At 33.2% G+C, this 17,988-nt stretch overlaps 1 protein-coding gene and 1 pseudogene across 2 annotated transcripts; both read right to left on the bottom strand.

Moving 5' to 3' along the window:
• Positions 1–4,747: 4,747 nt before the first annotated feature.
• On the bottom strand, positions 4,748–7,643 carry LOC129886601 (cytochrome P450 704C1-like; annotated as a pseudogene).
• A 724-nt stretch (positions 7,644–8,367) lies between these two features.
• LOC129886600 (cytochrome P450 704C1) lies at positions 8,368–10,939 on the bottom strand. 2 transcript variants are annotated; one of them, XM_055961362.1, is made up of 5 exons: positions 10,333–10,939; positions 9,965–10,249; positions 9,499–9,840; positions 9,173–9,373; positions 8,368–8,741 (listed from the first exon to the last, which is right to left on the bottom strand). In XM_055961362.1, the coding sequence occupies exons 1-5, from the start codon at positions 10,852–10,854 to the stop codon at positions 8,544–8,546; spliced, it is 1,548 nt and encodes a 515-aa protein (XP_055817337.1). In that variant the 5' UTR covers positions 10,855–10,939; the 3' UTR covers positions 8,368–8,543. The 2 variants fall into 2 exon arrangements, with proteins under 2 accessions (XP_055817337.1, XP_055817338.1); XM_055961363.1 differs by lacking the exon at positions 9,499–9,840.
• Positions 10,940–17,988: the final 7,049 nt, after the last annotated feature.

Below are 17,988 nucleotides of genomic sequence, written 5' to 3'. Positions count from 1 at the left end.
CTTTATGGACACTTGAATGAACACGCTTACCGCTAGGCTACCAACCTCAACTGTGTTTAAGGGTGTGCATTATTTATTAATATAATCAAATAACATAAAAAAAAACTATCTAATTTTTCGACGAAGGGTGGTCAGCTGACCACCCTAGTAAGGCAGTAGCTCTGCCCCTGTTTGTATCATTGGGATAGCTAATATATAATAGTGTTAAAGTTTGTGATAATCTGATCTAATAGTACATTTGTCTATTATGAGTTTGGTGGACAGAGTCTATAAGAATAATGTTAAATAAAGTGTATTAGTAATGATTGTATTAGTTATGCTTATATTAATTATGCAGAGATTATTTATTACACATTATTTGGTTTGGTATATTAAATATAACATGCACTGCATACAAAATTTAATGTCATAAATTTTCATGTATTAGTAATACACACTACTAATGCAAGCATTAGTTATACATAGCTTGAAAAAATATACCAAAAAGATATTCATTATTTCTTCTAATACACTCTACCAAACGACTCCTTAATTGTGTATTGAAGTGTGTATTACTAATATCCTGAATTTTCATGTATTAGTAATACAAAGGGTTTCAACACATGCATTAGATTGACTAATGACACAACTACCCATCAAATCCCACTCAAAATATTTTCTATTTTCCAAAGTTAAAGTGTGTGGAGGGTAGTTTTGTAAGAAAAATATATATTTTTTTAATAAAAGTTATGCCAGACTTATTATTTCTAATACATCAAACAAAATAGTGTATAAGAAATAATGTCAGCATTACTAATACATTTTATTTAGCATTACTCGTATACACTCTATCAAACGTCCCTTTCTATTTATTAGGCAAGGTTCTTTTTTTTCATGTTCTCCTGTATTATTGTTAAGGAACTTTAAATTTAAAGGTCATGAATCAATAGTTTACTTATTTGTTGAAGGATATTATGAGCATTCAATTTAAGGGTAATTCTAACGTATGTTTGATGGTGAACTGAAAAGGAGCAGTAATTAAAGCTAGAGATCATGCATCCAATTTAGTATACCAAAATTATTCATAGAACTAAAAAAACAAATCTCATTTTTCTGAGGGAACACCATTTTCGTAATCTAACTTTTAACTTCATAATTTTCCACTTATAATATAGGATGATGATGGTTCTCTTTTGTAAAAGAACAGAAGAGGGAAACTGTTATTGATACATAAGAGAGTATTGTTTTGAGGTTTGCTAGCACTAATGTCATTCTACGAATGAAGCTTTTCAGATGCATGTTGATTACTCATGAACAGTTGTGAAAAAATAATTTAAAGTTGGAGTAGAAATTTTAAGTTGTTTAGGATTTATTATTTTTTATATTTATTTAATTAATGTCTAGTTATGATTTGTTTGTCCTAATTCATATAGGAATAAATTTTCTAGTCCTAAACTACACAAATTGGACCCATTAGACAAAATATTTAGTAAACTTTACCTAAATCTCATAGTGAAAAAGCCCAATTACAACTTATCTTTCATTTTTCTTAAATTACCCGATTTCCCTGATTTTTCCCTGATTTCTGATACATTACTGGTTCTTCTGATACATCACGTTTTAGGTATAGTATAATTAATGTTGTTGAGTTATTTATGGATAGTAACGTGATTTAATTTAGGATTCCTTGTTTCAATCAATTAGTTTGCTAAATAAGGGAAATAATCCATATAAAGCGTAACAGTTATGAGGGACATGAAAAACTCAAAAAACAGAGCATAACATCGAACAAAAACTTCAATCCAAAATTCGAATTTCATCAACCGAATCGAGATGAATATCCCGATATAAAATCACAAAGGCTTGACAGGGGAGAGGAGAGTAGAAGAAACAGAGAGTTGTTGGAGAAAATGATGGAAAAGAATGAGAATATGATGAGAAAGATGAATGAACTATGCCAAAAAAATGAAATACAAACACGGATGTTGAATTCGCTAGCGCAGAGGGTGGATCAATTAGAGAAAACTTTTCTATGTGATAGGTTGAAGACTAAGAAGAAGAAGAAGAAGCATCCTGCTTGATTCTTGCTGTAGCAAAACTGTGATAGTGGATCTCATTTTCTTTTCTTCTTTTTTTCCTTTTTTCAATTTTTTGGGGGCTCTTTCTTGTGCCTTTTATATTTCACCCTGTGATAGTTGGCATGTACTGATGAAAAAATAATTTAATTTTCAACTGAATTGTGGTTGATACATAACATCTTGTATTGATAAATGTTGTAGATGTATCAGAAGCAGTAAAGCTTGATACAAGAATCTGATACATAAACTTTCATCTTATATTTGAGTTTGATACATTGATAACTGATACATGACCATTCGACAGATTTGTGGTTGATACATTGAAGATTGTTGTATTAGCTTGAAAGAACAAATGAATCAAATCAAAATACTACCTGATACATTACATAATTTGCTTCATGAAACAGAACATAATATGATACATTAGATTAGCAGATACATATCGAACTTATGTATCAAGTACATGACAAATCCAGATACATAGTAATACATGACCATTCGACAAATTTATGATTGATACATTGAAGATTGTTGTATTAGCTTGAAAGAACAAATGAATCAAATCAAAATACTACCTGATACATTACATAATTTGCTTCATGAAACAGAACATAATATGATACATTAGATTAGCAGATACATATCGAACTTATGTATCAAGTACATGACAAATCCAGATACATAGTAATACATGACCATTCGACAAATTTATGGTTGATACATTGAAGATTGTTGTATTAGCTTGAAAGAACAAATGAATCAAATCAAAATACTACCTGATACATTACATAATTTGCTTCATGAAACAGAACATAATATGATACATTAGATTAGCAGATACATATCGAACTTATGTATCAAGTACATGACAAATCCAGATACATAGTAATACATGACCATTCGACAAATTTATGGTTGATACATTGAAGATTGTTGTATTAGCTTGAAAGAACAAATGAATCAGATCAAAATACTACCTAATACATTATATAATTTGCTTCAGGAAATAGAACATAATATGATACATTAGATTAGCAGATACATATCGAACTTATGTATCAAGTACATGACAAATCCAGATACATAGTAATACATGACCATTCGACAAATTTATGGTTGATACATTGAAGATTGTTGTATTAGCTTGAAAGAACAAATGAATCAGATCAAAATACTACCTGATACATTATATAATTTGCTTCAGGAAACAGAACATAATATGATACATTAGAGTAGCAGATACATATCGAACTTATGTATCAAGTATATGACAAATCTAGATACATAGTGATACATAGAAAATAGACTACTATTTTGACTTTTTTTCTCCTTTTTTGGAAGCTTTTGGAACCAGAGATTTTGAACTTGAGACTATGAGAACTGAAGATTTCAAACTTGAACAAGCATCCTTTCGCAATTTCTTCATAATTAAAGGCCTTATTACGGTGTTTAAATCTATTTTCATCAAAACCACCACTATTAGAAGAATCAGAATCACGAGTGAGAAATTAAGGATATGCTCAGTAAAAGCTATGAAAATAAAGAGAGAATGCAATTGAAAATCAAAAGGAGATGATAGATTGTAACCTCTAACTCGTGTGAGTGATTTTAGGCGAGAAATTAGGGATATGCTCAGTAAATTTCTTAAATTTTTGGATCTTGAAAACGGAGAGAGAACGAGAGAAAAGGATTTAGAGGAGAGAGAATATTTTTTGAGTGATGTATCCGCAAGATGAAGGGAAAAACTAAAAATAAGGGATTTTGGTAATTTTTTTAAAGGGTTGGGACTTTTAGCAAATATAATTATAAAAGTGTGTAGTTTGATAATTTTCCCAAATATGTATCCAAATTGGACCCAACCTAATAAACTATTTACTCGAGTTGGGCCCACGACCCAAACAATTTACCCGCCTACCCCCTTATTCTATTTGCTGAACCACTGTTTCTTCACCATATATACTCTGATGGTATCTATATATACTTTGATAGTATCTATATACTTTGATGATATCTATATACTTTGATGGTATTAAACAATAATTGAATTGTCTTTTCATTGAAACACTACTTGTTATATATATATATATATATATATACTCTAATGGTATCAAAGAGTAATTTAGTAGTGTTCTCTACTTCCTTTTATTATATTATCAGAGTATATATATACTTCAATGATATCAAACAGTAAACGTGAATTAACAGTTAAAAACAAGAGTGATATGAAAGTAAGGGGGTAACTGCTTGTAAATAATTTTCCTTTTTGGGGTGTAAGTGTTCTTTTCCCTTTAATTTGGTTTTTTACTATTATAAATAAGGATGTTGCTAGTTATTTTCAAAATACAGAAAAGAAAAGAAACATAGAGAACTTGAAGTGAGATTAAAGAGATTTTGAGTTTATGAATAAAATACTTTCCTAATTCAACAGTAAACATCAATGAGGTAAACAATGTTCATACAAGTTCTATCTGTGGTTGTGCGTTTGAAGCTAGAGAATAGAAAATCTAGAAACTGACATGGTATGAAAAAATGTGGAAAGGAAGGTAAAACAAGGAAAAAGTGAATCTGTAACAATGATACATCCCATAGATATAGCAAACTTTATTTCCATAGGCTTATTTTGGATATTGATGTCATAAACAACATTCAGGCAGAACAGGAGCAATACTAATTATATACATTATACATATCAATCTAAACTAGATCTTTCTAATTGCCCTATCTACGAAAGACACGAACATGCAGTCCCCCATCAATGTGAAGACTAATCATTGTCCTGTAGTTGATAGCCTTCTTGTCATCACTCAACTTGAAAACAAAGTAACGTAACAAAACTGCATAGAATATCTTCATTTGCCTATAAGCAAACTCCTTACCCAAGCAGATCCTCTGCCCTGACTGTTTTATCAACAAAAGAATGTGCTTAGCTAGCTAGTTAATGTGACAGTATATAGGCACGAGGAAAATTTATACAGAGGCTTTAACAAATGATAATTAAAGAACTTTGACCAACCTGGAAAGCTGTAAATTTGAAGGGGTTCTCTGGCCTGAAGAAACCATCCCCATCAAGCCATCTCTCTGGTTTATATTCTTCTGCATCATCATCCCATATAAATTTCATTCTTCCCATTGCATATGGTAGGTAACTCACCATGTCAATTTTTTCACACTGAATCCATCTGGTAAGGTGTCATCCGAAAAGCATATTTTCGGATCCTGCAGTAAGAGACATAATAATGAAAACTTAAAGCATACACCTACTTAGCCGCTTCTGTATGATAAAAGTTGTTCTTTATTACTGTTGGAATTGCGGGATAGAGCCTAAGAGTCTCTGTCAGTGCTGCATGAAGATATTGCATCTTTTTAAGGGCATTCTCACTCACACTGGCAGCAAAATCAGTTATGTCTGTTGCATTTTCTTTCACAGTTGTTGCTTATTTAATCTCTTGTGCTACTTTCTCCTGTACATGAGGGTACTTGCATAGGACATATATGAACCAAGAAAGGTTGACTGCTGTTGTATCTTTGCCAGCTATTATGAAGTTCAATACTATATCGCACAAATACTTTGGATCTGTACCAGTTATTTGCAGAAACCTTGACAAAATGTCTTCTTTCTTCCACTGCAACTGGCAAAAGATCATAATAGCTAAGCATCTATCTGCATTAATAAAAGAAGTATCTCTAAGACGATTAACCTACAGATAAATAAGCTTCTGGTTTAGTCATCTGCTTAGTTTTTCTCTGGATCAACTTATAAACAAACGCATCAACAGTTCTTATATTGTCCCGTAACTTGGCTTCTGATCCTATATTGAGAGCTCTTTTAATCTTCCAGAAGACATCAACATATCTCCAAGTTGTCATTACATTAGCATTGTCAAATGCATCGCTAAATTTTTTGCCTTCTTCATTTGAACTGCACATTGTTGTCTAGCTCAACTACAAAGGGAATTCTGAAAATAGAATCTAGAGATGCTTTCATGAATGGATCCTGCATTGGCAACACTAGGTTTACTTGTTTGGTGGGAAAAAAAGGGTTTGTTAATGAAATCAAGTCATGGAAACTTTCTTGAATGTCAACTGTTTTGTTGAAATTGGCAGCTTCAGACAATATGTGAGCTAGCTTTGCCACATCTTTTTTGAAGGCGATAGTACTGAAATCCCTCAAGACCCTTGCGAAGAAGTCGTGGCTTGAAATTTCCTCTGCTCCCGCCACTTATTTCCATCAACTGCGAAAATCCCATTGCCGAATAGGTCCTGTAGTATGCTATAATTATACCCTGCAGATTATTAAAAAATATCAAGTTGGCAATCTGAGAATCGTTTCACCATTTTGTTACATCTACTGTGAGATCCATATAGCCAGCTGCAACTTATTTGGTAGCTGCAAGAAAGTCAAAAAGGGAGGTGTACATGCACCGTCCAAGAAGAAAACACATATTTTACGCGTTTCAAAAGTTGTTGCCTCATTTAGCAACTTTTGACAAGAAAACGCATATTTTACACAAAAAACACGTATTTTAAGCGTTTTCAGTTTTCTATTAATAGAGACCTTCTTACCCTCATTTAGATCATCCCACAAAAAAATACAATCCAAAGAGTAAGAAAACAAAGAGAGTTATACACCAAGATAAATATTGTAGTCTTGAGTGTCCTCTTTAGTGAGTTGTTCCTTTTACAAAAGAGAAGTGTTTATTGTTGTTTTCTCCTTGTATTTGAGAGCAGTGTACTCCCATATTATCATTGTAAAATCCTTCTACCCTGTGGTTTTTCCCCTCTATTTGTTTAAGGGGTTTCTACGTAAAATTCTCGTGTCCAATTTATTTTCATTATTTATTATCATACCAAACTTTAGTTGTGGTGCTTCCTCCCCCAAACAGTAACTAGTTTATGGACAAGCGAAAAGTTTATCTAGGATGTCAAGAAAATGGTGTACCTTGCCATAGTTGTCAAAGTTTGTTTTGAAAATGTATTCGATGTTAGCAGGGTCAGAAGTATAAATCTTATTGCTCAAAGGGCTATTCAATCTGTAAGTCTTGTACTTGCCAGCAAGATCAGTCATGTAATGGTGCACCCTGTGGAAGTTTATAAGCTGATTGAAAATGGTGCCGCCAATTGGATGGTTTCTCTTTTTTCCATGTAGTTTTCTGGTCATAAGATGAACTATGAACACACAAAAGAGAAATGAGAGAATTGTGTCTGTTATGGAGGTGGAGCTCTGAAGAATATCCATGACAACCACTAACGTATCCTTGTGCAAATATGGTGAGGCCTTGCAATTTTCTGATTTAGGTTCCCTGTGAGTTAGGCAGCTGCTAAGTCCTCAGTATCCAATGTTTCTACGTAATTTGTGCAACGTTTCTTTATAGCCTGTTTGGCAGGAGAAAAACAGCAAAAGCCAATCCAATTTATGTAATCGATTAGTTATCATGCTCATTGGTTTATAAAAGGCATAGTACATAAATAGGACCTTAAACTTGACTTCAAATTTTAACTTGGACCTTGAGCTTTCATAGTGCACAAGTAGGCACTTTAATTATCCCACGCTTAGACAAAAAAACACTCGAGTCCTACCTGGCAAAACGCGTGTAAAAATCAAGGCCAGAAATAGTCTTACACGCGTTTTGCCAGGTAGGACTCGAGTGTTGTTTTGTTTAAGCGTGGGATAGTTAAAATACCTACTTGTGCACTATGAAAATTCAAGGTCCAACTTAAAATTTGAAGCCAAGTTTAAGGTCCTATTTATGTATTATGCCTAAAAAGGGTGTTTGAAAATCAGTCAAAATATGCTAATAACAAGAAATTAGTGAAAAAATGATCAGGTTCGAGAATTCGGAAATCACAAAAATTTTGCCCTCTTGGACCAAGAAGTCGTTGATAACACCTTTGTCTGTCTTTTGGGAGCTCAAATTGAAATGGGTTCGTAAAGCTAACAAATGATCTCATATGCAGGAACAGTCAGGAGGAAGCAGTCAGTGCTGGTTTATGGATAATGGATGCTCCAAGAATGAAAATTTTCTCTCTCTTAAAGCATTACAAGGTGGTAGTGTTTCATTTAGAAATGGAAAAAAGGGTTACATTCTAGGGATTGGTAGAATTGGAAAATCCTTAGAATATTCTATTGAAGATGTTTACTATGTAAATGGGCTAAAATATAGCTTGTTGAGTGTGTCACAAATCTGTGATAAAGATAAGGTAGTTTGTTATAATTTCAACTCCTACTTTTTAGTTTGTTATTCAAGTTCACTAAAACAAGCCAGGTTACGAATATGAAATTCTAAGGGCAACATCTCTCTAAATGAAGCCATTCTTACTTTTAAGACTAAATCAAGAACATGATGAAATATTAGCATCCACTTTATTGTTACGAAGTTGTGAATAGTTGAACTTATAGTTCATATGGAGGGATGGACAGGTATTACATCTGTAGATTAACTTTAAATAGGACATTTATACATTGAAATTTGAAAGTGTCTCTGTATTTCATGCTTCTACTAATTCTCTTCTCAGAACTGCACGAACCTGAAGCCCTTCTTTGATGTGGAGTGTAAACATGGTTCTATAAGTTACTTCTTTCGTGTCATCGGATAATTTGAACCTGAAGAAATGGAGAAGAGCCATTGATAATATCTTCATTTGCCGATAAGCAAAATCTTTGCCTAGACATAATCTTGGACCAGCCTGTAAATTTAATGAACCAATGAGTTAGAGAAAAGATAATATGATGCAGCCCACGTCAAGTAAGATTTAGCAGTATCCCTTATGGTATCCTACACAGATTATCTTCCCGGTTACAAACCAACATAAGCATCAAAATCCCTAAGCGAGATCTTGACCAGCTCTCTGCTAGAACTTGACATCTTTGAGCATAATCTCCTATTTTTCAAACTGTAAAGATATGGCACTTGTGGATAACTCAATCCAAAAGCTAGCTTATGAGGTGAGGCTTGTCCAAGTCCATATAAGCAGACCGTCCATTCCCAACCAATGTGGGACTCTAGCCCACTCTAACGCGAACTGTACTTAACAACAACTATATGCCTCAGTGATCACCTATATCACTTTGGGAGACGCTAAGTATGAAGGTACAAATAATTAAAACATACTCTTACATGAAATGCTATGAATTTGAATGGTGACTCTGGCTGGAAAATCCCATCTTTCAACCATCTTTCTGGTCGGAAATCCTCTGCATCATTCCCCCAAACGTAAGACATTCTCCCCATTGCATAGGACATATAATAAACCCCATCCCCTTTCCTGATGTGAAAGCCATCAGGAAGAACATCATCTGCATCCGCACACCTGCCATCCTGAATATCAACAAATAGCATGCTGCATATGAGATACAATCACAGATTGATACAAACGAGTAGAAACGATAGATTTTGTTGGTTTTAGTTATGCATATATTGCAGTTTATGGACATGAATAATACTACTGGGACTGCAGGGTATAGCCTCAAGGTCTCTGTCAATGTTGCGTGAAGATAATGCATTTTCTCGAGGACTTCTTCTGTAATACTTGCTACAAAATCATCCACACTTCCATTATCCTTCATGTTATTACCAATAACTTCTCTTATTTCCTCAACAATCTTGACTTGGATCAAGGGGTTCTTGCAAAGCACATAGAAAAACCATGAAAGAGTATTAGCAGTACTATCTTTGCCAGCAAGCATGAAATTCAGTATAATATCTCTGAGATACCGATCAGTCATTTTTTCTGGATCCTTCTGGCTCTCTACCAAAAACCTTGAGAGTATGTCCTCCTTATCCATCTTTCAGAACAGACAAAAGGTTAATAATTATGTTAGATTCAAAGAGATTCCAAAATAGCTTCAGAAGAAGGAAATGTTTCATTTCTAGCTCCAAACATTCTAATTATAAAAAATTAAGACTTACAGAATCTTGTTTCATTTCTAGCTGTTTGCGCCTTGTTCTAATCAATTCATCAACGAATTCTCGGATGAATTTGATGTTATTTTTCAGGAGCAATTCAGAGCCGATGTTGAAGTATCTCTTGAGCTTCCACAATGGATCGACATAACGCCAATATGACAATGCATTTGAATCATCAAAGGCCTTAATGAATTTGTTATCATCTCCACTAGATCCGTCCAGGCAGTTCAGATCAACTCCAAAGCCAACTTTGAATATTGATTCCAGGGAGCATCTCATTAGCAGTTCCTATAAATGGGGTAGCATATTTTGGTGATAAAAATTGCCTAGTGATATAACCCTGAAATTCATCAAGTTTTTCAATGACTTACTTGCATATCAAAAACTTGGTTGGCAAGAGAGAACTCAAAAACCTTGCTGACTAATTTGGTTGCTCCTTTTCTGAAAACTTTGCAGCTAAAGTCTCTCAATACTCTAGCTGAGAACTCAAAACTTGCAAGCTTTCTCTGTTGCTTCCATTTCTCACCATCCACCGCGAAAATCCCTTCGCCAAACAAATCCATTATAACCTCTTGATTTCGCTTGCCTTTGGAGTACTTGCCAAAGTTGGTCTTAAGAATGTGCTCAACATTTCTTGAATCAGTGGTATATGTTTCACTCTGCTCCGGTGCCAGAAGCCGGAAAGTAGGGGTCTTTTTAGCCAATTCTGTTTGATAATCATAGATCCTGTTGAAGTATAAGAGCTGATGGAACACAGTCCCCTCCACTGGTGCATATTTGGGGTTTTGGATTGACTTGCCAGCATAGATCCTTACTATTAAAACTAATATTGGAGTCACACAAATGAACAAGAGAATAGCTATAGAGGTGAAGATGGTATAGAGAATATCCATTTCTTTTTTCAGGTCTGTTGTACGTTTTGAGAGATGACAACCATCTCTATGTACTATTTAACACAAATGCAAAGTCAAATCAAGAAAATTGTTCACAAATCATAAAGAAAATGAATTGACAGAAACTTGCAGAATAAACAATAGAACATGTCACTGTTCCTTGGAGTATGATTTTATTATATATTTATACTATTATAAGTTGGCCCCCTTTTGGATTGAATATAGATATTGTTGAGAGAGAAAACACTATAACTAAAGTTTGATATGATAATAAATAATGAAAATAAATTGAACACAAGAATTTTACATGGAAACCCTTCAAACAGATAGAGGGGGAAAGCCACGGGGTAGAAGGATCTTACTATAATAATATGTGAGTACACTGCTCTCAAATATAAGGAGAAAACAACAATTAATACTTCTCTCTTGTAAAGGGAACAACTCACTAAAGAGGACACTCTAGACTACAATATTTATCTTGGTGTATAACTCTCTTTGTATTCAAACTCTTTTGGATTGTATTTTGTGGATGATCTAAATGAGGGCAAGAGGTCCTCTATTTATAGGAAACTAGAAATACATAAAATCTGCGTATTGCACCTCCCTTTTTGACTACGCGTTCAAAACGTGTTTTGTTCTCTTTTTGACTACGCGTTTTGTAGTATTTGACTATTTTACACATATGGGCGCTTCATCATCACACATAGCAAAGGTTTATCTACTATGCAACTCACCCTGCTGTTTTTGCATGTTTGTACTCATACCAGCAATCACCATCCTTAACTTATATACTTATGAGGACTAATTTGACGGATTGTTTGGTAAGCTGTATAAGAAGAATAGTGACCATAAAGTGTACTAGTACAGTAAAACCTCGATAAAATAATAATTTCGTTGAATGAATATTTTTTTCGGTCTCGATTTGGGCCAGTTATATTAAAGTAATATTCTCGCTAAATGCATTAGATGATAATTAAAAATAAAGTATTAAAGACTCAGAAAAAATATAAAGTAATAATTACTAGAATATATCAAGAATTTATATATATTTAATCAGTCAATAATACTAGACCAATAACTAATCCTTTTAAAACTATGATGCTATAGTTGATTGTTTTTTCTTCCCACCAAAATAAAAATTAATCTCATCTAACTTTTTCCTTTTATAGTTAACATAAAATCTCTTCAAATTCTATATACATCAATACAATTAGAAACATTAAACTTCACTAAATTCGTTTAGCTTGCCTAGATTTAAATAATAAATATGCAAAGACAACATTTTTTAGTTTCCTAGATTTAAACTTTTGATATTCTTAATTCAAATATATTTTTTTTCTTTCTTATGACACATACTGCAAAATACTCTCTAAAATAATAAATATTTATTTATCGATAAATAAATATTTTATGTATTTATCGATAAACTAATAATCTCGATAAATAAATATTTTTTTCCGATCTCAAGTATATGCATTTATAGAGGTTTTACTGTAATGCATGCAGTAGTTATTCTGAAATTATTTCTTATGCAATATTTGATTTGTTGTATTAAAAATAAAATATATTGCAGAACTTCTATAAAAATGTTTATTTTACAAAATACTCTCCACAATCTTTAGCTTTGGAAAATATCTCAAGAGGGATTTGAGGAATAGTTATGTCATTAATCAATTTAATGCATATGTTGAAACACTTTGTACTACTAAGTACATAAAATTCATGATATTAATAATACACACTTTAATACATAATAGAGTATTCAACTAATGCAAATATTATTTTTTTTAATACACTTTACCAAATGACCCGTTACACAATTATCCAAACATGAACGAGCATAATGTTGGATCTATTATCAACCAAGTAATATCAACCAAGTAAAATGGTTGTCCACTTAAAATGGTGGATAGTCCATTTACTTTTTAAGTGGGTAAAATGCCCATTAATATTTTCCTCCACTTGTAAATATGGCTATAAATATAGCATTAAACTTCAATGTAAAATACACACAAACACATAAAAGAAAGAATTACTATTACTCTCTCTATATTACTACTCTCTCTATTAATACTTTCTATATACATATTCTCTTGTTCTTCTTCCTTTATAAAATTGTCAAGTTAGTTAATTTATAACACGTTATCAGCACGAAGCTCTAATTTTTCAGAAAATTAACTTCTATATCAGGTATATCTACTAAAGAAATTTAATTTTTAAGTTATCTTTGTTACTTTCAAATTAATTTTCATCATGTCAAACTTGTCAAAATTGGAATTTGTGGCACTTGATATTTCTGGTAAAAATTATTTGTCATGGGTACTTGATGCTGAAATTCACCTTACCGCTAAGGGTCTTGGTGATGCTATAATTGAAGGAAATACAGCATCAAGTCAGGATAAAGCAAAGGCTATGATTTTCCTTCGTCATCATCTAGATGAAAGCCTAAAAATGGAATACTTGACAGTGAAAGATCCACTTGAATTGTGGAAAGACTTAAAAGGGAGGTATGACCACCTCAGGGCAACGGTATTGCCAAGGGCTCGTTATAAGTGGATGCACTTACGGTTTCAAGATTTTAAAACCGTAATTGAGTATAATTCTGCTGTATTTAGAATAACTTCCCAATTAAAATTATGTGGGGAAAATATAAATGATGAGGACATGTTAGAAAAGACACTAACTACTTTTCATGCCTCTAATGTAATATTACATCAGCAATACCGTGAAAAGGGTTTTAAAAAATACTCTGAATTGATATCATGCCTTCTGGTGGCTGAACAACATAATGCCCTTTTAATGAAAAATCATGAAGCCCGTCCCACTGGAACTGCTCCGTTACCGGAGGCAAATATGGTAAAAGCACATGGCCAGTCTGAAAGAAGACATAATAAATATCAAGGTCATAATAATGTGCGTGGGCGTGTCAATGGCAGAGGACGATATAATAATCGTCGTGGTGGTGGTCAACATAAAAGGGAGAACAATATCAGTTCTCAAAATGGCCCTTCAAAAAGTAACTGTCATCGTTGTGGCATGAAAGGCCACTGGAAAAATGAATGTCGGACGCCTGAGCATTTTGTAAGACTTTATCAAAATTCTTTTAAAAGAAAGGCAAATAGAGGTGGTGCCTCTTCTTCTAATGCTCGGATAGAGTCACACTTGGCGTTCGAAAATAATGTTGAGGCAAGACCTTTGAATAATGATAATATTGAAGCAAATATGGCCTTAAGGGATGATGATTTTAATGACCTCAATGATATTACTCATTTGGAGGTTGAAGATTTTTTTAAGGATCTTAATTGATGTTTAATTTCATGTTTTTCAATATGTTATCATGTACTTTGAATTATTGTGTTTTTACGTTTATGTATTTGAAGAAAAAAATAATAATAATCAAGGTTACATTTTTATGATAATTGTATATTATTTATTACATTGTGCTATTTTACAATGTTGTAATTAATTACTATTAGTGTGCTATTATTTAATCTTAATATCATATTGTTACTAAAAATAATATTCGCCTTATTTAATGTCATTATAATAACTATTTATTCTTGTTAATGTTTTAGACATTAATAATATATAATGATTGTATTATTTTTGTCAATAAACAAATTATCTATACATGATGAATAATATTATATTAATGTTTTATAATATTTTATATTTGTTTTTAATACTTGTGTATAATATTTATTTAAGGTTAATAAGTATATAATTCCATAAACTAAATTATTGTAACATTCATCATAATTGAATCATATAATTTTTTAAATTCTAAATTACCATAATTTAACTTTAAAAAAAAAAAAGGGACTTATGTTTCTCTAGCAAAATTGTTACTTATTTTATTTCTTACAATGCATTTTTATTTTATGAAGATAAATAAATTTATCAGTCTTCAATTGGATTCAAGATGAATAATGGAGATATGTGCATTTTGGATAGTGCCACAACTCATACGATATTAAAAGAAAAGAAATATTTTTGTCATTTGATTATGAAAAAGGACTATGTCAATACAATATCTGGTAGTACAAAATTAATTGAAGGCTCTGGAAAAGCAACCTTATTACTACCTGGAGGAACGATATTGGTAATTGATAATGCATTATATTGTAGTAAGTCTCAAAGAAACTTGTTAAGTTTCAAGGTTATTCGCCAAAATGGCTATCATATTGAGACTGCAAATGAAGGAAAGGTTGAATACCTTTATATTACTACAATAAATATGGAGAAGAAAATTGTGCACGAAAAATTACTTGCACTTTCTTCTGGGTTGTACCATACAAATATTGGTACTGTTGAATCACATGCCATTGTAAACAAAAGGTTTACTGATTCTGATGATTTTATCATTTGGCATGACCGGTTGGGCCATCCCGGTTATAATATGATGCGTAGAATTATTGAGAATTCACATGGGCACACTTTGAAGAATCAGAAAATTCTTCAATATAAGGAATTCTCTTGTGTTGCTTGTTCCCAAGGAAAACTGATTATCAAACCATCAGCAACTAAGGTTGGGATTGAATCCCCTGCGTTTCTGGAACGTATACAGGGTGATATATATGGGCCAATTCACCCTTCATGTGGACCATTTAAATATTATATGGTCTTGATAGATGCATCTACAAGATGGTCACATGTGTGCTTATTATCAACTCGCAACATGGCTTTTGCGAGATTGTTAGCTCAAATTATAAGGTTAAGAGCACAATTTCCAGATTATGCAATAAAGACAATTCGTCTTGATAATGCTGTATGGGGGCATGCTATTTTGCATGCAGCAGCACTTGTGCGCGTAAGGCCAACAAATTATCATGAATTTTCCCCATTACAGTTGGCGTTTGGAAGAGAGCCAAATATATCCCATCTTAGAATATTTGGGTGTGCGGTATATGTCCCAATTGCTCCACCACATCGCACAAAGATGGGTCCCCAAAGAAGGTTGGGAATATATGTTGGGTATGAATCTCCTTCTATTATAAAATATCTGGAACCTATGACTGGAGATTTATTTACGGCAAGATTTGCTGATTGTCATTTTGATGAATCAGTATACCCAACATTAGGGGGAGAACATAAGCAGATGAAAAATGAGATAAATTGGAATTCATTGTCACTATCTCATTTAGATCCTCGAACAAATCAATGTGAGCAAGAAGTTCAAAAGATGATTTATTTGCAGAATATTGCAAATCAACTGCCGGATGCATTTACTAACCTTCCACGGGTTACTAAATCGCATATCCCAGCTGCTAATGCTCAAGTTCGAGTTGATGTCCCGGTAGGACAACTTATTCAGGCAAATGAATCTAGACCACGCTTAAAACGTGGAAGACCATTTGGTTCCAAAGATAAAAATCCTCGAAAAAGGAAAGGAATGAATGATCAAGATGATCATAATTTGGAGGTGAGTGCTCAAGAAGAGCCCAGAGACACAACAAATGGTGATACCACCGAGGAGGTCCAAGTACCTGAAAATAATGAGAATGAAGAAATCTCAATAAGTTATGTGTCGACAGGAAAACGGTGGAACCGAAATAATATTGTGGTCGATAATATTTTTGCTTATAATGTTGCCATTGAAATAATGCAACAAGATAAGGATCTTGAACCAAAATCTGTCGATGAATGCAGAAAGAGAAATGATTGGCCAAGATGGAAGGATGCAATTCAAGCAGAGTTAACTTCACTTGAAAAACATGAAGTTTTCGGATCAATAGTTCGAACACCTGAAGGTGTCAAGCCAGTAGGGCACAAATGGGTTTTTGTGCGTAAACGAAATGAAAAGGGTGAAGTCGTAAGATATAAAGCACGACTTGTAGCCCAAGGTTTTTCGCAAAGACCTGGCATTGACTATATGGAAACATATTCCCCTGTGGTGGATGCAATTACTTTCAGGTATCTAATGAATTTGGCAGTTCATGAAAAGCTTGAAATGCAGTTAATGGACGTGGTCACTGCCTATTTATATGGCTCATTGGACCACGACATTTTTATGAAAATTCCCGAAGGGTTCAAAGTGCCTGAAGCATACAAGGATTCTCGAGAAAATTGCTCAATAAAATTTCAAAAATCCTTGTACGGGTTGAAACAATCAGGGCGAATGTGGTACAATCGTCTTAGCGAATATTTGCTAAAAGAAGGATATAAAAATGATCCAATTTGCCCTTGTGTCTTTATGAGAAGGTCTGGATCTGAATTTGTCATAATAGCAGTATATGTTGATGATTTAAATATTATTGGAACTCCAGAAGAACTTTCAAAGGCAGTAAAATGCCTGAAAAAGGAGTTTGAAATGAAAGATCTTGGAAAAACAAAATTTTGTCTTGGTCTACAAATTGAACATTTTACAAATGGGATATTTGTCCATCAGTCAACATATACTGAAAATATTTTAAAGAGATTTTATATGGATAAAGCACACCCATTGAGTACTCCAATGGTTGTGAGATCTCTTGATATTAATACAAATCCGTTTCGGCCTTATGAAAATGATGAAGAGCTTATTGGTGCTGAAATACCATAACTTAGTGCAATTGGTGCATTAATGTATCTTGCCAACAATTCTAGACCAGATATAGCTTTCTCAGTAAACTTGTTAGCAAGATTTAGTTCTTCACCAACACGCAGACACTGGAATGGAATTAAGCATATATTCAGATACCTTCGAGGTACCATTGATATGGGATTGTTTTACTCAAATGATTCCACGTCACAATTGATTGGTTATGCAGATGCGGGATATTTATCTGATCCCCATAAAGGTCGATCGCAAACAGGCTATTTATTTACATGTGGTGGTACAGCTATATCATGGCGTTCAACAAAGCAAACTATGGTTGCCACTTCCTCAAATCATGCAGAGATAATAGCCATTCATGAAGCAAGTCGAGAATGTGTTTGGTTAAGATCAATAACTGAACACATTCAAGAAACATGTGGTCTTTCTTTGACAAAAGACGCTCCAACAATATTGTATGAAGACAATGCTGCATGTATAGCTCAACTGAAGGGAGGATACATCAAAGGAGACAGAACAAAACATATTTCACCAAAATTCTTTTTCACTCATGATCTTCAAAAGAAGGGTGAAATAGATGTCCAACAAATTCGTTCAAG

Source organism: Solanum dulcamara, chromosome 4 (genome assembly GCF_947179165.1).
Source record: "Solanum dulcamara chromosome 4, daSolDulc1.2, whole genome shotgun sequence".
NCBI lineage: Eukaryota > Viridiplantae > Streptophyta > Magnoliopsida > Solanales > Solanaceae > Solanum > Solanum dulcamara.
Note: the sequence above shows the minus strand (reverse complement) of the source record. Positions and strands in the feature narration are given on the sequence as shown.